Raw genomic sequence first — 26,151 nt, 5'->3', positions numbered from 1 at the left:
CTTTTCTCTGTAAAACAGGAGGTGAGGGCATTTACTGACAGAAAGCGAGAGGGGGCTGTTTATGGACTGAATGTGTACATACCCAGCCTTGCCCTTCCACTCCCAATTCGTATACTGAAGCCCTGACCCTCACTGTGGCTGTATTTAGAAATGGTACCCTTAAGGAAATAATTAAGCTTAATGGGGTTGTAAGGGTGAGGCCCTGATATTAAGGATTGTTGTCCCTACAAGAAGCGACATCAGAGAGTTTCCTTGCTTTTCTGGCCATGTGTGCTCAGTGAAAAGGCCTTGTGGGGACAAAGTGGCCAAAGCAAGCCAGCAAGAACCTTTACCAGAAAGCAAACCCTGATGGAACCTTGATTTTGTACTTTCCAGCCTCCAGACAGTGAGAAAATTAATTTCCTTTGTTTAGGGCACACAGTTTCTGGCATTTTGTTATGGCAGCCTGAGCCCGCTAAGCCAGGGGTCATCTGAAGAGAGGGATGAAGGTGAGAGAGAGTCACTAGGGAGCAGACATAAGAGGAGGAGCCCAGGCAGTATGGAGAGCCCAGTTCAAGATGATACCTATCAATTTATAGGCACTGATGTTCCTGACTCCAAGAGTTCCTCCAGCCATGGTTAGCCACCTAGGTGCAGGTATGGTCAGAGGTGCAGGTATGGTCAGCTGTGGAATTTACTGAGAGGTAATACAGCAAAATAGCTAAGTTTAAAACCTCTAGAATGAGACTACCTAAGTTAAAATCCTGGCACTGTATTTGCCAGTTCTGTAACTTTGGGCACGTAAACTTAATCTCACTAGACCTCAGCCTTTTTATCTGTAAAAGAGGTATAAAATGGTACCAACCACCCGGGATTATTGAGATAACTAAGTGAAATAGCATACGTAAAAACTTGGCACAGCACCTAGTAGGTATCAAGCGGAAAATATGTTGTGTTGTTAGATGCAGAGCTGAGCTTTTACTGAACAAGAGCAATAAAAAGACCAAGAGAGGTGGCTGAAATGCTCTTCCATTAACAGTTAAGCTGGACACGAAGGAGAGTGAACACAGAGAGCTGAAATCCCAAGGGCCCGCAGACAGAGTCCAAAAGAAGCAAGCATTGTTGTAGTGGGATATAACAAGTGGTATGGTTTTAAGTGAAGATAATTTAAATTATGTCTCTCCAAAATGAATTTTCTAATTGTAAGTATGGGTTCCTGACTGTAATTGGGGTTCAAAGTATCATTAACTGGTGAACGAGGAAACACCCTCCCAAACTCCAGCCCTTAAGGGTAAACTCTAGTGGCTGCCGCCTCTCCAGGTAGCAAGGTTCCCACTTCAGGTGTTTTTGCTATGCATTAGGAAGAAGCAATGGGGGGCGTTAACCATCAGACTTTGGCTCAGGTCATGATCTTGCAGTTCCTGAGTTAGAGCTGCGCTGACAGCTCAGAGCCTGGAGCCTGCTTTGGATCCTGTGTCTCCCTCTCTGCACCTTTCCTGCCTGCACTCTCTCTGTGTCTCAAAAACAAATAAACATTAAAAAAATCACTTAAAAAAAGAAGAGGCAATGGATATGAAAAAACACCAACTATTTATTTTGCAACTACAACAACTATAGATAGGTTCAGGGAGACCAAGATCTGTAAGAAATGACTATTTGCCTATAACATCTATAATAAAGTTGTAGGATTGGGGGTGAAGATACAGACATAAAGATAACTAACACAAGGCAATATATGTAATTGCTATAATGGGGGTTTTGATCACATGGAGGAGGAAAAATTCATTCTGCTTTGGGAATCAAAAAATAATCAACATTTTTATTTTCAACATATACTCTACTGCCCTTTACAGATTAGAATGTATGCTTTCACGATGATCATATTTATTTAATTACTCCTGAGAATTCACAGCACATTGTTTTGTGTTTTGCTTAGATGTACTAATTAAAAAAAATTGTGAAGATATTTATTAAGCACCTACTGTGTTTTACCCATTGTGCTAGGTACTGGGAATCCAAAGATAAAAATGTTTCAAATATTTGTTACAGAAACACCAAACGAGGCTGGACGCCAAAATTCCCTACAAATCACACCAAGGAAGAATATCCATGATGCTAAATAAAAGTATTTTGGAGGGAGAAATTTTTCATGAAATGTCAAATTTCAGCTATTTCCAACATGGGCTAGAATTCTGTATGTGCATCCCACATGCAAAGGAAATCTTTTACGATGATTGTTCACCATTTCCAATTTAATATTCCCAAACAGATGTGGGTCATGAAAATAGGATTAATCATTTGCAGTTGATATCCAACTGCTTTCTTTTTTTCCACACTTGCCTAAATAGTATCTCAATAGCTTTTTACCAAAAAATTAGTATTTATGCAGTGTCTAGCATATAGGTGTACTGATGGATTTTGAGAATTATTTAACTACCCAAACGACTTTTTCTTTTCCAGGGAGTATACCTAATGGTACTAGAGGATATAACTCAACATGAATTCTACTTTTGAGGACAGAAACTGGTTCCGATCAGGGTTAGTGGGTAAATTTTTATAAGTAGAAGAACTATATTTGGGTCTAACTTCATAAAAACAAAAAATTTGGGGGAGTTTCAAATTTTGATTCTTTTTTCACTTTCAAAGTAACTAGTTTATCCTAAGGGACTGAAATAATATAATAACAGGCTTCCTAGAAGATCTGTACTTTATAATCCTACTGGTTGTGATGGGAAGAACATAGGAGATTGAATAAATGCAGACTCCACACATTGTTCAAGTGAAAAATACAAAAGAAGTCCACATAATCCAAAACACAGTTTTCGTGCTTTTTCCAGCGTATGCTAAGAAACGTTATTGGAACTGAGCTCTTACCGTGAACATTGAGGTTAAAATATTGTTTGGCACTCCCAGCTCTGTTCTCAGCAATACACACATACCTGCCGATATCTGTTATTTGAGTGTTCAGAATCTAAGAAAAAAGATGAAGACATTTCAACTGAAACCTTTAATAGAGCAACTTTTCATATTCATCATTATGTTTCAGAATAAATATCACATACCTTTTCTGATTAATACCAGATGAGCACAAGAAAAAGAAATTTTTGTGCATAATAGTGCTGGTGCCAGCTTTTATTAGGTCAATCAAATATTTATTTACAAAGATTTCCAATCAGAAAAGGCAAATTAAAAGAATTGTTTATTTATTTTTGAGAGGTGGGGGTGTGGAGGGGCAGAGAGAGAGGAAGACACAGAATCTGAAACAGGCTCCAGGTTCCAAGCTGTCAGCATAGAGCCGGACGCAGGGCTTGAGCCCATGAACCGCGAGATCATGACCTGAGCCTAAGTTGGATGCTTAACCAACTGAGCCACCAAGGCACCCAAGAAAAATATACACATGGCTATTAGTGAACTGCAATTTGGGATATTTATGTGGTTTTCATTATTTATTACCAATTCTTTACTAATACAGGGGAAGTGTTGATCTACAGGGAACCTTACACCACCTGGGATTTTATCATCAGAAATAGACTACAGAAAGGATTATAATAATTTACTTATAATGCGGTTTTTATCACAAGGTCCGTGTTGTAGTAAATTTAGGGGTGTGCATGTGTCAAAAGTACAGACAATTTTTGTAAGAATTCACACAAAAGTGTAATAGTGGCCACCTCTGAAAGACAAATACCATGTGATTTCACTCATATGTGGAACTGAAGAAACAAAACAAACAATCATAGAGAAAACAGAAAGAGGCAAACCAAGAAACAGACTCAATTCTAGAGAACAAACTGATAGTTACCAGAGGGGAGAGGGGTAGGGGGATGGGTTAAACAGAGGATGCAAATTAAGGAGGGAACTTGCTGTGAAGAGCACTGGGTGTTGTACACAAGTGTTGAATCACTAAATCATATGTCTGAAACTAATATCACCCTGTATGTTAACTAACTGGAATTTAAATAAAAACTTAAAGAAAATAGTGGTCCCCTCTGGTAGGGAGTATAGAATAAAGAATTTTATTTTACATTCCTCTTATGGTTAGTTATTTTTATAAACATAATATTTACAAACCAACAAAAGTATGTTTTAAAAGTGAAAAAGACTTCTTATAAAATACAAAGTGAAACAGCTTTTTAAAAATAAGATTTTTTTACTTTTACCTGAAGAATTCTTCCATTAGATAAAAATTTATGATGCCCATTTTCTAGCAAGGGCTGTCCATCTTTTTGCCAGGAATTCTTTGGTGTGGGGCTGCCATTGGATAAACACTCCATCAATGTCTTCTTATTCACCAGCACGGTGACCTCTTCCGGAAGGTCACTACTTGCTCCCTTAATAATCGGTGGCACTAATAAATGATTGCAACAAAAAGATAATGACAGGAGATAAGGTCTTTTCTCAGTTATTCTAATTTTGTGGCAGTTTTCAAAAGTATGGCATGATAACAGAAGAGCAAAGTTGAAGAAGAAACATTTTACACCAATAACTTAGGGTGATGATAAAAATGGTGTGAATTTGGGTTTACCTATCCTGGACTAACCTCTTCCACGATTTTCATTCCCATTTAGCTCAATCCCAATCCTTCTCCAAATTATCTGACCTTGTTTCTCTCTCAGCCCCTTCCACTATGCCTTCTGGGTTTTCAAGCATACATATAAGTAGAATCTGCATGAATGAATATTTAAGTCTGGTCACCTAGACAAGCCAGATCAATTACATCTTTAAAGTGTATTTGGAATGTACAGATTTGGTTTCATTTTGCAAGGGAATTATCTGGGCTTCTTAAAGTGTGTTTCTGCAGCCTCAGTGCCCATGGTATCAGCATCATCTGGGAGTGTGGTTAGAGACAAATATGGGGGGTCCACTCAGACCTCTTCAATGGGCATCTTTAGAGAGGCCAAGAAATTTGTTCAGGTGATCTTGATGTACACTAAAGTTTTAAGAGTCACATTCTAGATTTTCCTATATATATTCATTTGAATTTAAAATAATACCACAGAATCCAGGTGCATACCTATCTTATGTTAGACTAGTCCATTATGAAAAATCACATTACCCATAAAATTTTAAAAAATGGAAATGTTTCATAAACTAGAAACACATGTATTGGCTTGCTGTTGTAAATGTAGAAAATTTATCTTCAAAGTGAATAATCATTTTATTTTATTTGGAAAGCTTAGCTATTTTGTTTCATTCTCTTACAATGTACCATAACTTTAGCAATCAGTAAAGACTATATATTTAATGTAGATACAGTCCTGTGGTATTTGGGTCTTTCAAAAACTAAACTGAAAGTCTGTAAAGAAAATAACCAAGGCTACAAGGTACATATTAGAATTTCAATCTTACTTTAAATGCAAATTTTCACATTCAAAGTTATATGATTTTTACTATACTCTAGATAACATAAGATATAACTTGAACTGCAGATTAGTAAAAACTGAACTTGAACTTCAGATTAAATGCACCTGTCAGTAACCCCAATACCAGGAAAACTAAACAAATGGGATGTTGGGACATAAAGATTCTATGTTTTCCTCAACTTCTGCCTGGGGCTGAACCATCAGGAAGTCCCGGAGGTCCCAGAGGTCCAGAGCTCTTTCTTTGACCTGCTCCTCCAGCTGTTGACCCATCAGCTGGCTTACACCATTCAGAATCATTCTCAGTAGAGAACCTTGGAGTAGCACATAGAAGGTGAGCCTCAAACACTGTGAAACATCCCTAATTTAGACAGAATTTTGGGTACAGTTTCTATTTTTTGTTTTGTTCCAGCTCTCTAAACTTATCTCCATCATGCTGTGCAACTTCCTCTTAATTAAAATAGCCTGAAGGGATGAACATCTACCTTTGACTACTCACCCCCCCAGGTTCCATTTCAATTTAACTGACTCCCAGTCCTTCCCAATACCCCATTATCTTGCTTCTTTATCAGATTCTTCCACTGTGCCCTAAACTCTTTCCAAACTTAGGTCAAATTAAGTCATGTGATCTAGGATACTCCTTCACTCTTCTTGGTGATGTTAGTACTGATTTTCTTTTTTTTCTTATCACTATCTCATAGACTTTAAGATCTATCTTGATGACCCATCCAACCCTAATTAGTTCATCTCTATTCCATGTCAGCCAGTCCTAGACAGCCATACCTTGGACCACTCAATATTAACACCTCTTCCCTTTGCAAGTTATAAGCTCCCTGAAGAAGGACCAATGTCTAGGATATTCACTACTATGTCCTTAGTGCCTGGCACATAATTGAGCAATCAACAGATACTTGTCAAATATATGAATTTGAGACTCTAGTGTTCTTTCTTCCACCTCTTTTCAGGCTTCCTTCCTAAGCTGCTCTTTGTTTGCACTGAAAACTCTAGCCTTTCTAATCTTTCCTCACTTACAATCAACCCATCAGCTAAATTCCATCATTTTCCCTCTTGCCCTGCCCAGACCTCATAGGGGTCATTTTGGTGATGCTCTGTCTCACTAGTTTTTCGCCCTCCAGTGCTTCCACAATATATACCTGTTTACCTTGTAGCACAACCCTGCCCCACCCAGATAGAGCACACTAATTATTATCATTATTATTATTATTATTATTATTATTATTATTATTATTTTACCTCTACCTCCAGGTTACTGGGGATGCTGTGGAAGGAAGGGTGGCTGTAGAAAGGAATAACTGAGCCACATGGCTCTAATTTCAACAGTTGACTGTCCACCACATCCTCTATGGTGGTAATCACTAAACTTCTCTGTTTTCTGCAGACCCAAACACCCCTGCCACTGTTTTTCTTGCTCTCATACTTAATGAAAAGGACTAAAGACATTTGATATGCATTTCCCCATTTCTCTCCTAACCATTCCAATGAATGGCAATTCATTACCACGAAAGGCTAATTAACCCCTCTTGGTTCCTAGATTGAATTTTTCACCTGTTCTAGGGTCTTGGTCCATCAATTCCTGCACACCACCCTCCCCCATCCACACACACACTTGAAATTTTAATTTGTCCCGTTCTGTTGGATCACCTTCTGTGGCCTATAAGCAAGCTCAAATCTTTCTTAAATATGTTTTCTCAAACAAGCTGTTTGTCCTAAAATTCTACTCCATTTCTTCCATCCTCTGCAAAATGTCTTAACAGTACTCTATATTTGTTTTCTTTCTGATTAGTTGCTCAAGATTAATCCTTTTGTCCTGTGGCTTTCTTTGTACCATACCACAGTATCTAAATCAATCTTTTGAATCATATCAATGTTTTCTTAGTTTTAAAGCCAAATGGACTTTTTCAGTTTTACTTTTCTTAAATTTGCTTTAGCGGTCAATACTAGATCCATTTCTTGATAACCATTTCCATGCCTTGGATTCTGTGATAGAATAGTATGTAGTTTACTGCTTTTCATGAACTTCTCAGATTGTTTCTTCTCTAACTCTGTTTTCCTTTTCCTTTTCCCTACTTGTTAACAATCCCACCACAAACTTCTTTTCATCTTCTCCTACTCTATCTATAAGCCTTGCTGTTGGAAATCTCATGCCCTTGAATGTCACCTGTTTGTGGATAACTATCAAATCTACATTCTTAGTTCAGTCTCTCTCTGTGCTGAAGTTTCTTATTTCCAACGACCCTTTCAATATTATACCTAGGTATCTTTATCTTGTAACATGCCAAATTCAACATGTCCAAAACAAAATTGACTTTCTTCTTCCCAAATAATGTTGTTTTCCTACATCTTTTATTTTTATTATTCTTGCCACCATTTTCTTAATCACTCAGAATAAAATCTAAACTCTTTCATGCTGATGGCGTCCTGTACATTCCCACTGCCACCTCTCTAGAGCAGTCTCTTCTAATGGAACCAACTACTTATTTCTGCTTCTAGTGACATCACCTCTCTTTTCTCTTCAAGGTACAATACTTCCTCCATTCTCAGTTCATGCATTCAGATGGAGATCACTGCAGTCTAAGGATAGGCACATAAACTAGGCCTTAAACAGCCCACTTAGCTGCTATGATTGGTTCACAGGTAGAAATGTGATTCATGCTTGGCCAATTAAAGCCATGAAAATCCAATTCTAGGACTTCAGTTGTAAATACTAAGAAAGGCTTTCATTTGGATGTGAAATTAGAAAGTTGTAAGAGTAGAGCTCCTGGGGGCCAACTTGTCAATCTGGGGGATCCCCTCCCCCCCGGAGAGTGATGCTAGTAGAAAAAAAAACCACGAGAAAGAGGAAGGTTAAATCTGCTTGACCTCTTTTGAGCCACAGAAATCAGTTATGATGTAAGTCAGATCTACCCTGGGACTCTTTTGCCTTCTGAGTCAATGAATTCTCTTTTTTTTAGTTGAAGCCAGTTTGTTACCTGACACTTCAGGAGTCCTAACTAATGTGTTCTCAATTTGTATAAGATAATTAATTCCTCAGTAGCACTATCACTTTCTGATTATCTTTACAGTCTTTAAAGTGCTCAGTGCAACATCGTGCAAACATTAGTTCCTCCAAAAATTTTTTTGAGTGAAAGAACGCACAACAAACAAAGACTCACAGAGTACACGAACGTCATACTGAAGGGAATCTTCTCCGGCCTCATTCACAGCCACACATGTATATCTCCCTGCATCTTCTACTTTAGCTCGAGGAATCTGCAACACTCGCCCACCTGAAAACAGATCCCAATATATTTACTTCTCTAAATCCTAGAGTGAACACTGGTCATAAACAGAGATACGGTTTTTCAGGTCTAATGACTTCCTTACATTTTCTTTCAAGGTTCTTATTTCATCTAATGGTTCAGTTTTAATCTGACATACCATATTTATAACAAACACTGCATTATTGATAAGTGATCCAATATACGAATCACATCTCCTAAGAGACAAATAGCTCGTGTTATTTCTTCCCAAGAGGGTAATGTTGCTCTCTCTGTCTCATCATATTCCATGTGGAATGTTATTATATAGTGACTTCTTAATTTTACAGTTTTGAACATATGTAAAAGAAGTTTACAATGTTTGAGGTAGGTACAGGTTTGAGAAAGTAAGAGCCAGAGATGCAAAAGTTATAAAGTATATTATAATACATACAGATTTAAAAGAATAAGTGCATATTTTTAAAACATTTCACAGATATATTTTCAAACTCAAAGTTTCAATAATTGTGTAACAAATTTTTACCTATGTTTACCATTTATATTTCATTCCACTTATTTTAGTTCTCTCTATATATACTTTATTTATTTATTTATTTATACATACATACATACATACATACAATCCTTTTTCTGAACCATTTGAGAGTAAGTTGGAAACATGGTGCCCTTTTCCCCCTAAATATTCATAAATCTGTATTTCATAAGAACAAGAATGATCCCTTATATAATCATAGTACAGTGATCAAAATAAGGAGATTTAAAATCAACACAAAACTACTACTGAACTCACAGTTCGTATTGAAATTTCATTATTGTTACAATCTTTTATAAAAAATTTCCTCCAAGCCTACATCCAATTTCAGACCATGTATCACAACATTTAGCTAACATTTGTATTTAATCACCTTTTTAAAAATTTTTTCAAGACAGTCTTTTATTTCATTGAAATCAAGTTTACAGGCCATGGACTACACTGACCTTAAGTGTACAATTTGGTAAATTTTGACAAGTTTCTTTGAATGTTTGTTAAAAGAGAAGCCTTGAAAAGGTTATTAATTCCACAACAATTTAAACATCTTCTTTTCCACCAATAAACCATGCAATAACTAAAATATTTGAAATTAATAATCATAACTATTGATTTATGATAAATGCATTTAATAAAGTGAATAGCAACTATTTGCAAGCAGATTTTAGAATTTATCATTAATAATGTGTAGAAACTGAACTGATGATCTCATCACACTATTAGAGACATGGAGTGTGAAGGAAGCCAAAGAACTTAAGTTGATAGAATGATGCTGTAGCAGATCTGAAAATAACCTAAGGTATGCCAGCCCATTGTCAGAATTCTCAGCCTACACTCTTTTAGCTTGAAGGTTCACAGATACGAGGGGCATTTGGCAGCTTTTGTCAGTTAAATTACATGGCCAGAAAGCTGATCAACTCAACTGAACTAATAAATAAGGAGAAACACACTTGGCAGAGACCCCACGTTTCACTCAGTTCATAGCATCATTACCTGGTAGAATCAACACTCTATCGTTGGAGGTCAGAGGGCGGCCATCTTTGTACCATGTCAGTGTTGGGGGAGGAGCAGCATTAGTTTCACAGTAAAGGGAAATGGGATTGTTGATGATCACATCCTTGGCTTCACCACTCCTGCCAGCATCCAGCATGTTTCCTATTTCCCAGAGTTTCTGAAAACTTGGAGGAACTATGGAGGAAAGACATGACATGTTAGACACATGTGAATGCTCGGGTTAATTAAACAAAGATCTTGTCTGTATTTTCACAAGAATGACTTGTAAATGTAATAAATTAGACAATGCGAAAATATTTTCCAGTACTTACACACCTACCAACTCGAGTCCTGAGCCAAAAAATGTAGTAGACAGGAGTCAGAGTTGGTTTTCATGTGGAAGAACAAGAAATATGGGGCTCAAAATGCCATGCTCATGCTTTGCTCTCCCTGTTAAAGGTCTTAGAAGATGAAGAGGCCTATTTTCAGGGAAGATATGCCAAAATATGCATGGCTAGGAATATGATCATAGTGGGAAAAACTAAATTTTGAGGAACCATTAAAAAAATTCCAGCTCAACAGAGATCATTTGCCAATGATTTGTCTTACTAAGAAGACTAAAGAAGTTATGCAATCAGGATTGGTAACTGCATTAGCAAAAATAATAGGACATTCTCAAACATTTCTGAGGGACAAGCATGAACTTTCTAGAAGGCAATTTTCCTGCACATCAAAAGTATTAAAAAAGTGTACAACACTTGACCTAAAATTTCCACTATTAGTAACTTATGAAAAACCACAGATGTCCAAAAGTTTTATGTATAAAGATGTTCAGTGAAGCATCACATGAGTAGTGAAAACTTGGAAACAACCTAGACATTCAACAATAGAAGTGTAGTTAAATACATATTTTAATACTCAACTGATAAAATGGGTACATTATTAAAGAGCATGTTATAAAAAGCATATATAAAATCACAAAAGTAACAATATCAACAACTATAGCAGGTACCACTTCTTAAACGTTTTTCTAAGAGTTTTACATACTTTTTTATTTTATTATTTATTTTAGAGAGAGAAAGAGTGTGTACGCTCACACACAAGTAGGGGAGGGGCAGAGGAAGAGAGGGAGAGGAAGAGGGAGAGAGGGGGGGAGAGAGGGGGAGAGAGAGAGAGAGAGAGAGAGAGCGAGCGAGCGAGCAGATCTTAAGTAGGATCCATGCTCAGTGTGGAGCCAACATGGGGCTCGATCCCAGGACAGTGGGATCATCACCTGAGCCGAAATTAAGGGTTGGTTGCTTAACTGACTGAGCCACCCTAGCGCCTGAAACTTTTACATATTTTATGTTATTTAGGACTGTGTGGAGCCTGACACAGGGCTCGAACCCACCAACTGTGAGATCATGACCTGAGCCAAAATCAAGAGTTGAACTCTAAAATGACTGAGCCACCCAGGAGCCCTTTTAAATTAAGGCATTAATTTCAAAACATGGAAACCAAGGCTTAAAATATTTATGTAACTTGCCCAAGTCAAAAAGTTTGTAAGAGCCTAAATCATCATTCAATTTCAAGTCTGACCATTTAAAATTCCATTACTTTACTACTTTCTTGCCTTCCATGTAAATGCTATCAAACAAAACCTTCATGAAAAAAATATTAGGGGAAAGCCCATGTAATAGAAAAGTCTGTATCAAGTGACCCTGATTTATAAATGAAGTATACCTTACAAAAAGATACCAGAAGGAAACATAAAAATAATAGAAGTAATCCTGAATAATGTATTATTTCTTCCTCAATTTCTCAAGTTCCAGTGTTCAATAATGAATTTTTTTTATTGTCAACAGAAAGATAGGTATTTAAAATAAACCAGTGAGCACTGGGTGTTATCTGTAAGCCAATTTGACAATAAATTATATTTAAAAAAAGTAAAATAAAATAAGTCGAATCTCTTTTTCATTGCTTTGATAGATCATGTAAGTTAAATTATACACAATAAGCATCTTATCATTACCTTGTATATTCACATCAAAATCCAGTTCATCTTCACCTGCAATGTTAGATGCTACACAAGTATAGCGTCCAGTATCTGATATTTGAGCCTCCTTTATTTGAAGTGTGTGTCCATTTGCAGCAATAGTAACATGATCATCTGATTTAAGAGGCTGTGATTTAATTATAATAATGTTACCATGAAGTATTCTAATAAATCCTCTAAGAGACCATACAGCTGATACTTTTTAGGATTCTTTAATAAATAAAAATAAATTACATTTGAAATACTCGAGATAACAATAATTTAATTAATTTACTTTAATTAAGCTTCTTGAGTAATCACATTTTTATTTGTTGAAAATATTGCTCATATACTTTACATCTGTGCCCGGTTATTGCCAGGTGGCACATTTATATATCAAATCTATTGTATGATAAAAAAACATTCTTACATACCATATCTATTTATCCATGTTGGAAAAAATTATTTATCAGCTGATTCCACACTGTACTAAAAAAGCGTATCTTTTACTATAATTCTGTAGAAAATTTCAGAGTTTTTAAATGAAAGATTGGGGGCATGAATATTCTCATTTGATCTAAATATCACTTATTGGTCATTCAGAAACATTATTACTTCATAAATGGAAATTTGTAACCTAGAGATATTTATGTTACAGTGTTTGATTCAAAGTATTACTATACTTATATGGCAAACTAACTTACAGATATTTATATTACAATGTTTTATTAATAACATCACCTACACTTAATAGAACATTTCTTGCCTTCTAAACATTTCCATTTACACTAAGTTCCCTCTTATTCCTTCAAGGCTTTAGCTCCTGGCTCACTGTCATTCTTTCTAATGATACTTTTCTCGTAATTCTTGGTGATTTCAACACCCACATAGACAGTTATCCAATGCTGTGTGCTCTCAGCTCCCTGACCTCCTCTCCTTTAATTTTTTGTCCCCAATCCTCTCTCAGCCACTCAACCAATCATACTCACCCTTGTAATTACCAGTAACCACATCTCTTTATAATCTCACTTTCAAGTTCTCACTCTCTGACCACTACCTCCTAACTTCCTAACTTACTTCCTCTAGCATCCCAACTCCAATAAATTCTTGGTCCCAAGGGAAGACTCACCCTCCACAGACCTCTTTTCACTGCCACTCACTCTTTTCCTGACCTGGTGAAGGTCTATTATGACAATCGCTCCTTGCATAAACCCTCAACTCCTTTTGCCTTCTTTCCCTTTATTTTATTTCCCTGGTAAAAGTCTAACCTTGGTTAACACTGGTCTGTCCATTCTGAGCATCCTGTGGTCTATTCAAAGACACCTCTCCAACAACTATGTCCTCTGTCACCTGCATCATCATCAAATGATTTCTTTCCACTGGATGATTTCAATCTGCATACAACATACTAGAATTTTCCCCATTAAAAAAAATCTCTTTAGAATGTAGCCTAACTCCACATTTTTCTACTCCCCTTTATAGCCAATGACTTTAAAATGTTTTCTACATATGCTGTCTCCATTTCTATGCATCTTTTCTTGAATCTATTCCAATAAGACTTTTACAGTCTCCACTTGACCAAAATGACATTGTCAGAATCACCAATGACATCCATGTTGCTAAATGTACTGGTCAGTTCTCTCAGTTTTTATTTAATTTGTGTTCCTTTTGAAAAACTTCCCCCCCCCTCCTATCTTTTGGGGGACTTCACTCTCTGCCCCACAACCTCTAAATGTTGGAGTCCCTGAGGCTTAATCCTTGGACCTCTTATCTATCTAAACTCACTCTCCTATTGATCTTATGCAAAATCTTGGACTCATGTTTGTCTTACAGTTTTCCCTCACATCCTGCTACCACCTTTGTCCAAGTAATTACCATCTCTCCTCTGGACCACTCTCTCTATCTTCTCTCAATATGGAAGCCAATGTAACCCTTTTAAAACCTTAAGTCAGATCATATTGCTCTTGTGTTCAAAATTTTCCAGTAACTTCCTACCAGAATAAAGGCCAACTGGTCTACAAGGCAGTATGATCTGTCTCCCCATTAATCTTTTGCTCACAACTGCTGTGCTCCCATGGATCACTGCACTTCAGCCAAAATGCCTTAGGATGTTTGTCCTTGCTATTCTATCTACTTTAGAATATCTTCCCCTCAGGTATTTTATGTCTGCTTCCTGCATTTTCTTTGAGTTTCTGCTCAAATATCACCTTATCAGTGAGGTCTTCCCTACATAAATAAGAGAGCATATTTACTATTCTTCTTCCTGACTGAATTTTCTCCATAACATTTACCCCATCTGGCACATTATATGCTGCACTGGTTTGTTTATTTAGTGTTTGTCTCCCCAAACTTCACACGAGGAGAGACTTTTGTCTGTTTCCTTCATAGCTATATCCCCTGAATCTAAATCGTGCCCAGGAAATAGTATGTGCTCAATAAATAATTTGGGAACTAAATCATTATTAACATTATATCACTTAAATAAAAATAATATAATTTAAATTTTCTATGCTAAAAAACCCTTTAAGGCATGAATAAATAACTCAAAGATTCTATTAAAACTTATTGTGGCTAACATGACCAATGTGTTTGGTGTATTTTCTCAAAAGTGCTGTTTTACTGAACTAGTGCTGCTTATCTGAAGAATGAAAGAAGAAAGGATATGGAAAACAAAAACTGGTATTTTGGGGGGCACACATTTTAGAGAACCAATGGTAAACCCTGAAAAATTTAGCAGTTTAACTAAAGCATCATAACTGGATCAATTTCAGAGTCTGGATTTGGAACTGTAAATTAACCATCATTATGATATTTAAAGAAACGAAAATGCCTCATTCCTGGCACGATTCTAGTCTTTAGTCAATGTTTACATGGGTATGTGTTTGTGTGTGTATGTGTGTGCATGCGTTGTAACTAAAACAAATAAAAGGGTTCTAGATAAAATTAAAAACAAAATAATAAGATTTCAAAGGAGAAAGGAATTGTTTCCAAGCAAACTCATCTAGAATTGATATTGTACCATGAAGTGTACTTGCAGTCAGAAAAGACACTATAAACAGAACATGGTGGGAATTCCATATTTTTCCTCTCCAACGGCTTCCAGATGAAGCTGCTTACTTTATAAGAGACAATTTTTTTTTCTAGCTGCCAGTATTGCAAAATCTCTGTGATCTGAAAGAAAAAAGCTATATCTGTCTGCATCTTAAATCATAACTCTGACTTGAACTTCTACAGCTGGAATTTAACTGACCATTTGGTTGATTATGTGTATAACAGGACAAACAGCAGCTTAGTTATGCCACATCTCTATTAAGCACAGTGTTAACAACAGCCAAAAAAAGAGTCTATTTTGGTGTCAAAACACTAGCACATTTATCTTTAAAACATGCATGGAAGAAAAGAAGTTGAATGAGAAATGAGGATGTATAGTCTGAAAGTCAGATCACATAATGGAAGGAAGTGTCATTATTTATAGTTTCTCATTGCCCCTAGTTAACTGAATTGGGCACTTAATCATCACAGTTAGCTATTTTTCTTCCTCTTATAATGTAAAACAGGTTACCTTTTGTAAAAGAATTAAAGGTCTTCAGAGAAAACTCTGAATAAACTTAGTACCCTTGTTATATCATTTTAATTTGGCTTAGCACTGTTCTGTTTCTTCTCTACAAAGTTTGCTTACACTGTAAAGCCACAGAACACAAAAACTGTTCCTCAGTGGGAAAGTGGCTGGAGTTTTATAGATGACTGCTAATGTCCACAAAAACAATCCTTCAAACTTTCCTGTGATGGAATAGTGCTAAGATTGTTGAAATGGTTCAATTTCTTAACAGTTTTATATTCTGGGAGCATGGGATTGTGCTGGTTATAAGGTGACATTGATTCTCTGAGTTACTGGTGCCTGTTTTTTTCCTTTTTTTTTTTTTAAATTTAATTGGTCATCTTTGTTTTTAAGAAACTATTCGCAAAGGAAAAAAAAATGTGTGACTGGCCTGTCCATCCTTGTACCAGCTGAGAGAGGCAGATGGAATCGCGTAAGCTTCACATTCCAAAGTCAGCGTATTGTTTACTTTGATCTTCACTTCTTTAGGGGAAAGACCTGGCCCCAGTAGGTCCCCTTTATTGATGATGGGTGGAACTGCATAAAAAAATGAATATTCTTAGAGTAAGCACTGGTTCTTTTATATATATGGACTATCATGGAAATCACACCGACAATTACTTAAGAACACAAGGAAATAACTGAGGCATTTGCTATGCTCTTCTTCCCCCATGGACCCAAGAGCGCATCTTATGAAATGGTAGCATTCAGATGTGAAGGAAATGTGAAGGAAAATATCTTCTTCCTTTCATTTGAATACTGCCAATGAGTCTAATTAGAACCATTGCTTCACAGAACCATTACTTTCATTTTTCCAGGTCCCCAGACACAGTCCAAGCATGACCCATAAAATGTATTTTGTCAGTCATTAAAGGAGCTGATTCAAAGAATAAAAGACAATCAGAAAGATTCTCTTCCTTTTTAAAAACAAAAACAAAACCAAAATCCTGAAATGTAGGCCCTGTTAATGGTAGGATTTGCTGTTTTTTTTTTTTTAGTGTTTATTTGTTTTTGAGAGACAGAGACAGAGTCCAATCTGGGGAGGGAGCAGAGAGATAAGGAGACAGAGAACCTAAAGCAGGCTCTGAGCTGTCAGCACAGAGCCCAATGCAGGGCTTGAACTCACAAACCATGAGATCATGACCTGAGCCAAAGTCAGATGCTTAACTGACTGAGCCACCCAGGTGCCCCAGGATTTGATTTGCTTTTTATGTACAGGTCAAAGTACAGTGGATCAGCCCAAAGTCATTGATAAACTCATCTTAAGCTATTGATTAGAATGTGTGTGTGTGTGTGTGTGTGTGTGTATATATATATATATATTTAAATAACAATTTTGTGTATGAAAGTACTATAACTCAGCCCAGAGGGTTTTCAGAAGGAAAAACAGAAACATAAGAAGTACCACTGAAAAGTTCTCCAACAAGAGGTTAGTGAGCAGACTGAATGGGCTCTTCACATCTTTAAGCAATTGAGGTCATGGGTACAATGTTAATTCAACTTCCATCTTAATGAAGGAAACTGCATAGACAACAAGCTTTAATGATGAGTATAAATAATTATGAACCCATAATAAAAAACAGTATCGAAAAAGTTAGAAAACTTGAGGAAAATATGAAATGTAGTGTTTTTTCAGGACTTACTGTAGACCTTCACTTCATAGTGCTTTATCATTTCTCCTGCTTCATTAGTGGCTATACAAGAGTATCTTCCAGCATTGTCCTCCTGTGCATTTAGGATCTGCAGAGTCCTACCTCCTGAAAAAGCATGGAACACCAAAGAACCTCTGAAGTCACAGTGGCAACAGAATATGCACAAACTATCAGGGGTTTTAATTCTCACAATTAACATATTTCTTTTTCTATGTGCCAATTCTGTAATAGACATGTGACACAGGACAAACTACAATATACATGGGCACTGCATAGTGGGTGAGGAGTCAGTAAGTCCTCGGTGATCCTCTGTGGTAATGACTCTCATGCTCATCCTGACCCTCCCATGCCCCTGTACACACTCTGGCTAAGGTCTTTGTTTCACTCTCTTCATAAATAGGTCTTCTGCTTTAGTTATCTTCCTCTCACTTACTTGGCCTATCAGTAGAGACTGATCTTGCTAAAACTCAGTTTGTATTATGGTACCATTCTCCTTAAAAATCTTCATTGGTTCTCAATTGACTAAAGTATAAAGTTAAAACACTAGTCCAGGCATTCAAAACATGACCCCAATGTTCCTTCCTGACCTTTTCTCCTATCCACCTCCCTCCCTGACACACACACACACACACACACACACACACACACACACACACCTCCACTCAAGTGGGAGGTGGGGAGTCTACAGATTATTACTTGCGCATAGATAGGCCTTTTGTATATCTATGTGCCATTCTCACTTTGTACCATTTCCACACTAGTCATCCAGATGGATCTGAAATCTCTTATTTCCAACCAACACAATTCTATATTTTTCCTTAAGGGTTAGTTCAAGTTCCAAATGCAACAAAGCATTTCCTGACCACTTTGGCCCACAGTGGCCATTCTATCTTTTAAATTTTTATAAAATCTGTCACTATCTGATTTATTAATCTCCATGACTATTCATAATCCATTATTATTCATGAATTCATGTTGTTAATTAACTTTTATACATCTTATCTCCCTTCCACATAAAACTAAATTTCTTAAAACCAGTGATAATACTTTTCCATTCTTTGTATTTTCATACATTTTGGCAGGTATTAAAGAGAAATAAACAAACTCTCTCAATCTAAATACTAATTCTCTTTCAAAGTTCAATTCAGCAAGAAGTGAATTTCTACTCTTTTTGGTATTTCACATTATATTTTAGCAATTAATAGCATCGTGGTATTTATTGATTTGCCCTTTATTTACATATTTTACTGGCCTTTCAAAAAGTAATTTTGCTTTAGGTTACAAGATATATGCAAATAATTTAAAAATTAAAATAGCAATAGAATAGCATAACTAAGTCATAATCACTTTTATTAAAATTAACCAATGATTCTTTTTCTACAATAGCAGATGGCATAAGTGTATCTTGGGCATCTACAGTAAACTAATTACCTGGAAGAATACGAATATTTCGGTTGGATTCTAAAGGTGTTCCATTCTTAAACCAGGTGATGGTGGCTGGAGGATATGAATAAGCTTCACAGACCAAAGATGTGGGGCTGTTAAGGATAACGGTGACATCTTCAGGGCCACCATCACTGTCAATACCAGCAATTGTAGGGGATACTGAAAAAGATTTAAAATGTGATGAAAGAAATATGTTTAGAAATGTCCTTATTTGTGAATTTTCTCCCATCCAAGTACTATCCAGGCCCGACCCTGCTTAGCTATCGAGATCAGACAACATCGGGCTTGTTCAGGGTGGTATGGCCGTAGACCTTTATTTGTGAATTTCTAAATTTCACTGTACTTATTTGTGTAATTCCATTTATTAACAGAGAAATAATTGATTATTTTTGTTATTCTACATGAAAAGAATGAGAACTTCGAAATGGCATAATGGAGATGACACACAAAAAGAAATTGTAATGCAATGTAGTAAGGCAAGAATGGGAATTCTGTTGCAGGATACCTGGAAGCATTGCATTTAATCCAATCTCAAGTATGTGGTATGAGGACTCTCATCAGGGAAGCCCTCCTGAAGGAGATTTCAAAGTGAGTCTTCAAGGATTAGTGGTGGTTAGTCAGAGAAAGAAGGGAGACTAGTAGAAAGAAGGGGGATATTGGGAGCATAGTGAGGAGCAAGAAGGGAATATATAGAAGATGGATTCAAGGGGATCAATGTTGGAAGCAAGGATAATGGAGATAGGTACATTTGTTCTGTAAAAGATAATGAGAGACTGAATGAAAGGGAGGCATAAAGAGGAAGGAGTGACTAAAGAAAAAATTTAGAAAGTTAACTGGTGTGTCTTGATGACAGAATTTGGTGACTAAGCTGAATCAAAGATGACTTCTAGTTTTCTTCCTTGGGAACGTAGGTAAACTGCAGTGAAGCAACATAAATATAAAATATGGAAAGATGTGCTCATTTAGGAGGGGAGGACAGTTTGTTCAGTTCTGAATATCTTGAATTTTAAGTGCCCATGAGGATTCCAGGTAGACTTGTCCAACAAGTAATTGCATATAGAAATCCAAACTTGGAAGAAAGACCTGGGTTGCAGGTATGGGTTAAGAAAGACACCAGTCTGGGGCGCCTGGGTGGCTCAGTAGGTTAAGCATCTGACTTTGGCTCAAGTCATGATCTTGTGGTGAGTTCAAGCTTTGAGTCGAGCTCTGTGCTGACAGTTCAGAGCCTGGAGCCTGCTTCAGATTCTGTGTTTCCCCCCTCTCTCTATCCCTCCCCCACTGAGTTCTGTCTCTCTCTCTCAAAAATAAATAAACATTAATTTTTTTTTTAAAAAAGACACCAGTCTATAGGAGATGATAAATAAGCTCATGGGAATTCAGCTTATTATTTGAAGACAATATTAGAGTAAAATAAGCAGTGAAGAAAGACAAAATGCTAAGGGACCTAATTTTTGAGAGATGGATTATGTAAAAGTCCATAAAAGAGAGAGAAAAGGAGCAACAGAAAGTGTGCAAGGATAACTAGGGAAGAACACTGCCAAGGAAAAAGTGATAACTAATGTCTAAGACATTAAGAAAGGACTGAAAAATATTTTTTGGATCTAGCAACAGGATAATCTTTGCCACAACAGCATGAAGCATGGCATGGGGAAAATGGGACAAGCAGTAGACACGGAATAGTTACAATATGAAGTGATGGAGGCAGTAGGAGGTGAAGCTGTAGGTAAGGTGGGTGATGGGAATGGCTAACTTATCAAGTAAGGTGGAAGATACTGAGTTAAAGGCATACGTGTAGGCAGTATCTGTGAACAAGAAGATACCTCATCCTCTGGGAAAAGAAAGGGTAAGGACACTGAATTATGGCTGAGTAGACTGGAAGTTGAAATGTACACACTAAACAGCCTCATCTTTATGAAGATGGTGGAAAAGAAGTCTTTGATTCAGATCCCTTAGCTCTCAATGAATGAGGGAGAATGACAAGAAACTGGTAAGTAACTAGGAAGTGAGGATTGGAGGGCACAATCAGATAGTATGACTTGGGATACTTGGAGACAGTGGAGATTGGACAGAATCTCCAGGGAGCTAGTGTCTCTTGGGAAGAGTCAGATTTCAGTTACAGCAAGGAACTGGAGAGAATATTAAATTGGGTTTCCAGAGAGGATACAGTATAGAATTTGGACATGAGTTATAATGGGAAATGAATCAGTGGTAAAAGGAGGGAGGCACCAGGAACTTAAAGGTCTGAGAGAAGCAGTGAATGTACTGCAGGAGAGGAAATCCAGGGCTGAACATTTGCCTTTCATACACTTATGGGTGTGAGAAAGAACAGGTGCGTTAACAGGCAACTGGCTCATGAACTCCCATTCATACTTATCCATGTATCTGTTATTCAATGCTCTGTCAGGGGCTGGGGCTAAATCCTTTACAAGGTAAAAGGGGTTCTACATTTTGGAGTTTATTTTTTATGTATTATCTATATATACTATTCATTTGACACTTATACATTATCCACTATTTTGATTTAATTTTTCTTGCACACATATCTCTTCTACTTAATTAGGCTGTAAGCTACAAGAGGGTAGTATCCTGTATGGGAGTTTCCTATGTACGAGACTATGTTTCCCAAAAGAGTCTAGGCAATAACTACAAAAACAAACAAAAATTGCAAAACTTTGCATACTCAAATGTAGGTCAGTTGATTCTAGTACAATGAAAAGTATTTTGATATAAGTAATCAAATATAATACATTTAGGTGGTGTATTTTAAATTTCAAGACATGAACAGAAATTAAGAATCTATTTTAATGTCATGCCTGAGACATAAGCGTAACTTTGAATGTATAGTTTCTCATAATTCCTAGTCCACAAAGACTATAAGATAGACAATTACCAATAATGGCAGAGTCTCATACAGAAAGGATAAAATATATCAGATTGAGCCCCTTGTACTGTTGACCTATTTCTCTTTGACCAGCATATATTTTATCTCTTACCACTATGTTTTTAGCATCTGTCTTTTCCACAGTTGTGTCCCTAGCACAAAACACAGTGCCTGGAACATAGGTGGTATTTTTAACGTGGTGAATAAATCTATGAATGAATGAATGAATTAAAGAAAAACAGCAAATGTACACAACCACTAGTCCTCCTTAAATAATGAAATTCTATGGTAGAAACATTAAACAGAAAAAGAAAAGAAGGTAAGTCAGCAGACCTTCATGTTTGATTCTTCAAGATTTGAAGCACTGATTGTACCTACCCAACACATTAAGACTGAAACTTTTGCTCTTGTCGCCAGCCGTGTTAGAAGCCAAACATGCATATCTTCCAGTGTGTGATACTTGAGCCTTAGTAATTTTAAGAAAGCGGCCACCAGACATAATGTGATGGGTGTCATCTTCCTGGAGGAGCTGTCCATCTTTGTGCCATGTAATTTCTGGCACTGGGTTCCCTGTAACCAAAAGCCATTTCTGAGAGATGGCTAATAATTATATGCCTATAAATGATAACTGAAAGCATTTTCACGTATTTGACATTTAAATATCACATTTGTAAAACAATGCATTAGCCATTCATGTTAAATTAAATTTGTAAACATAATTTATAACAATCATGCCATAATTTTTTAAATTTGTGTATCACAAACCATTTTCAAATGAAAATTGTTTTGATCTATAAGTGAAATCATTCCAAATTAGTCTTTGTCCTTAAATAGCAAAACATACTTTAAAAAAAATGGGATATGCATTTTTATTAAAATTATTTTTCACGAATACTTTCACATGCATTAAAATTTTTTTAAGTTTTTATATTTTTGACAGAAAGCTATAAAAAAGGAAAAGCCTTGAATTAAACAATTTCATAAATAGATATTTTCAGTTTATACCAGGATTCTAGCATAAATATATAGATTGGTGGATATAAATATAAATATAGTAATTAGTCCTGTAATATTTATAGCCTATGGGGAAATATCTTTCTGTTTTAACATGAAACTTATGTTAAATATTAATTTTTAAGTTTCTCAAATAATTAAAAAAAATTTAAAACCATAAAAGCAAGTTTACTTAGGAAAAAGGGCTAGAATAATATATTAAAATTGGAAGGCTTGACCACACCAACCATGGAACCTGTTCTATAGCCCCACCCAGACGGGGAAGCAAACTTACAGGCCTGCCCAACTGCTGAGTTACAGCACCCAGTCCTAGCTGACTAGGAAGCCTAACCAGAGCATTCAGGCAACCACAGAGCCTATCCTACTGCACTCAGTCAAGAAATCAAGTGAGTAGTACTATCTGACTGTTTCCAGCCAACAGTAACGCCTCTCCACTAACCTCAGAGCTCAAGCAGTGTGGCCTTAACCAAATAGAGACCCTAATAGCAAGCCCCACCTGCAAGGACACTACCAGATTACCTATGCAGAACACCAAGCTGAGTTGACTGATGGATGATTACTGTTGCCAAAGTAAACCTATAAAGTCTGGAAGAGGAGGCCCCTTACTCAAATGTGCAGATACTAATGCAAGGAGTCAGGTAAAAAAAAGATACTATCAAAGGAAACTAATTAAACTCTAATAATGACTTTAAACGAATGGAGATCTATGGACTGTCTGACCAAGAATTCAGAATAATCCTCTCAAAGAAGTTTAGGGAACCACAAGAACACAGGCCCTAAACAAAATTAAGAAAACAGTGCATGAACAAAGAAACAGAAACTATCAAAAACAAACAAACAGAATTCCTTGAGCTGAATAACATAGTGACTGACCAAAAGAATTCAATAGAGAGCTTCAATACCAGACTCAACCAAGAAGAAAGAATTAGTGAACTATAAGATAGGTCATTAAGTAACCAGTCAGAAAAGGAAAGAACGAAAGAAAGAAAGAACATAAGCCTATAGGACTTATGGAATACCATCAACAGAAACAATATATACATTATGGGAATCCAAGAAGGACAGAGATAAAGGACAAAAAGTATATTTATAGCAATTATGGCTGAAAAGTTCCCAGACATGGGGAGAGAAATGGACATCCAGACTGATGAGGCCCAAAGGACCCCAAATGGGTTGAACTTGAAAAGGGCTACACTGAAACACATTATAATTATGTTTTTAAAAGTTAAAAGTTAAAGACAAAGAGTTTGAAAGCAGCAAGAGAAAAGCATATCACATACTAAGGAACTTCCATAAGACTTTAGGCTGGTTTAAAAAAAATAAGTTCTACTTTGGGGGTGCCTGGGTGGCTCAGTTGGTTAAGTGCCTGACTTTGGCTCAGGTCACGATCTGGCAGTTTGTGAGTTTGAGCCCCACATCAGGCTTTGTGCTGACAGCTCAGAACCCGGAGCCTGCTTTGGATTCTTTGTCTCCTTCACTCTCGGCTCCTCCCCTGCTTGTGCTCTGTCTTTCTCTTTATCAAAAATAAATAAACATTTAAAAATTAAAAAAAAATAAGGTCTACTTTGTATGCCAGGAAAGAATAGGATAATTTATGCAAAATGTTAACAGAAAAAAAATCTGTCAACCAAGAATACTATAGCTGGCAAAGGAAAGATAAAGATTTTCCTGAACAAACAAAAGCTGAGGGAGTTCATTATCACTAGACCTGCCTTACAAGAATGCTAATAAAGACATTCTCAAGTGGAAACAAGAGGATGCATAAAACTCACCAGTAATGGTAAATATACAGCCAAAGTCATAGTCTCTTCAATTGTAATGGTAGTGTGTAATTCACTTACAACTCTAGTTTAAAAGTTAAAAAGTAGGGGTGCCTGGGTGGCTCAGTCGGTTAAGTGTCCGACTTCACCTCAGGTCATGATTTCACGGTTCATGAGTTTGAGCCCAGCGTCAGGCTCTGTGCTGATGCCTTGGAGCCTGGAGCCTGCTTTGGATTCTGTCTTCCTCTCTCTCTGCCCCTCCCCTGCTCATGCTCTGTCTCTCTCTGTCTCTAAAAAATAAATAAATGTTAAAAAAAAATTTAAAACTTAAAAAGTAAATGTATTTAAAATAACCATAACTGCAATAATTTGGACATGTAAAAAGTACAAAAACTGCCACATCAATAATCTAAAATGTGAGGGGCAGAGAAGTAAAAATGTAACGTCTATGTATACTATCAAATTAAAGTTGCTATCGGGCTAAAAACACATGTAAGATATTTTATGTAAGTCTCATGGTGAAGAAAAATCTATACTAGTTCTACAAAAGATTAGGATAAAGGAGTCAAAGCTTACTGCTACAAAAAAACCATCAACTCACAAAAGAAGACAGCAAGAAGCAAGGAATAAAGGGTTTACAAAATAATAAGAAAACAAATGGCAATAGTAAGTCCTTACTTATCAATAATTACTTTAACATAAATGGATTAAATTCTCCAATCAAGAAACAGAGAATGACTGAATGAATTAAAAAACAAGATTTAGTAATATGTTGCCTACAAGGGAGACAAAGAAGATCATTATGAAATGATAAATGGATCAATCCTCAAGAAGATATAATAAATGTAAATATTTGTGCACCCAACATTGGATCAACTAAGTATATAAACAAATACTAATAGAACTAAAAAGAGAAATAAACAGCAATACAATAGTATTTAGGGAACTTAATACCCACTGTCAACAATGAAAAGATCATCCATACAGAGAATTGATAAAACAACAAGAACAACTACAAAACAAAAAACAAAAAAACAAATAGGATTTGGACAACACTCTAGACCAAACAGAATTATACAGAACATTCTAGCCAACAATAGCAGAATACACATTATTTTCAGCACACATAGTACATTAATTAGAATATATTATATGTTAGACCAAAGAACAAGTCTTAACAAATTTAAGATGATTAAAATCATACAGAGTATCAATCAGACAACACAAAGAAATAAAAGGCATCCAAATCGGCTAGGAGGAGGTTAAACTTTCACTCTTCGCAGATGACATGATACTCTATATGGAAAATACAAAAGGTTCCATGAAAAACCTGCTGGAACTGATTCATGAATTCAGCAAAGTTGCAGGATATAAAATCAATGCACAGAAATCGGCTGCATTCCTATACAGCCACAATAAAGCAACAGAAAGAGAAATCAAGGAGTCGATTCCATTTACAATTGCACTAAAAACCACAAAATACCTAGGAATAAATCTAACCAAAGATGTGGAAAATCTATACACTGAAAACTATAAAAAGCTTATGAAAGAAATTGAAGATGACACCAAAATTAACCAATGGATAATTTCCATTTCCAAAAAATGGAAAAACATTCCATGCTCCTGGATAGGAAGAACAAATATTGT

At 36.3% G+C, this 26,151-nt stretch overlaps 1 protein-coding gene across 25 annotated transcripts in view; it reads right to left on the bottom strand.

Moving 5' to 3' along the window:
- HMCN1 (hemicentin 1) overlaps positions 1 to 26,151 on the bottom strand; it is a 703,321-nt gene that overhangs the window by 97,731 nt on the left and 579,439 nt on the right. For all 25 annotated transcript variants that reach the window (XM_053209695.1, XM_053209701.1, XM_053209691.1 and 22 more), the window contains 9 exons: positions 22,109 to 22,300; positions 18,835 to 19,008; positions 17,395 to 17,508; positions 16,143 to 16,288; positions 12,151 to 12,301; positions 10,140 to 10,334; positions 8,513 to 8,626; positions 4,140 to 4,327; positions 2,854 to 2,950 (listed from right to left, as the gene is read on the bottom strand). In XM_053209695.1, coding sequence (XP_053065670.1) covers positions 2,854 to 2,950; positions 4,140 to 4,327; positions 8,513 to 8,626; positions 10,140 to 10,334; positions 12,151 to 12,301; positions 16,143 to 16,288; positions 17,395 to 17,508; positions 18,835 to 19,008; positions 22,109 to 22,300 — 1,371 coding nt within the window. The remainder of the gene's footprint in view (positions 1 to 2,853; positions 2,951 to 4,139; positions 4,328 to 8,512; positions 8,627 to 10,139; positions 10,335 to 12,150; positions 12,302 to 16,142; positions 16,289 to 17,394; positions 17,509 to 18,834; positions 19,009 to 22,108; positions 22,301 to 26,151) is intronic.

Source organism: Acinonyx jubatus, chromosome E4, assembly GCF_027475565.1.
Source record: "Acinonyx jubatus isolate Ajub_Pintada_27869175 chromosome E4, VMU_Ajub_asm_v1.0, whole genome shotgun sequence".
Classification (NCBI taxonomy): domain Eukaryota; kingdom Metazoa; phylum Chordata; class Mammalia; order Carnivora; family Felidae; genus Acinonyx; species Acinonyx jubatus.
Note: the sequence above shows the minus strand (reverse complement) of the source record. Positions and strands in the feature narration are given on the sequence as shown.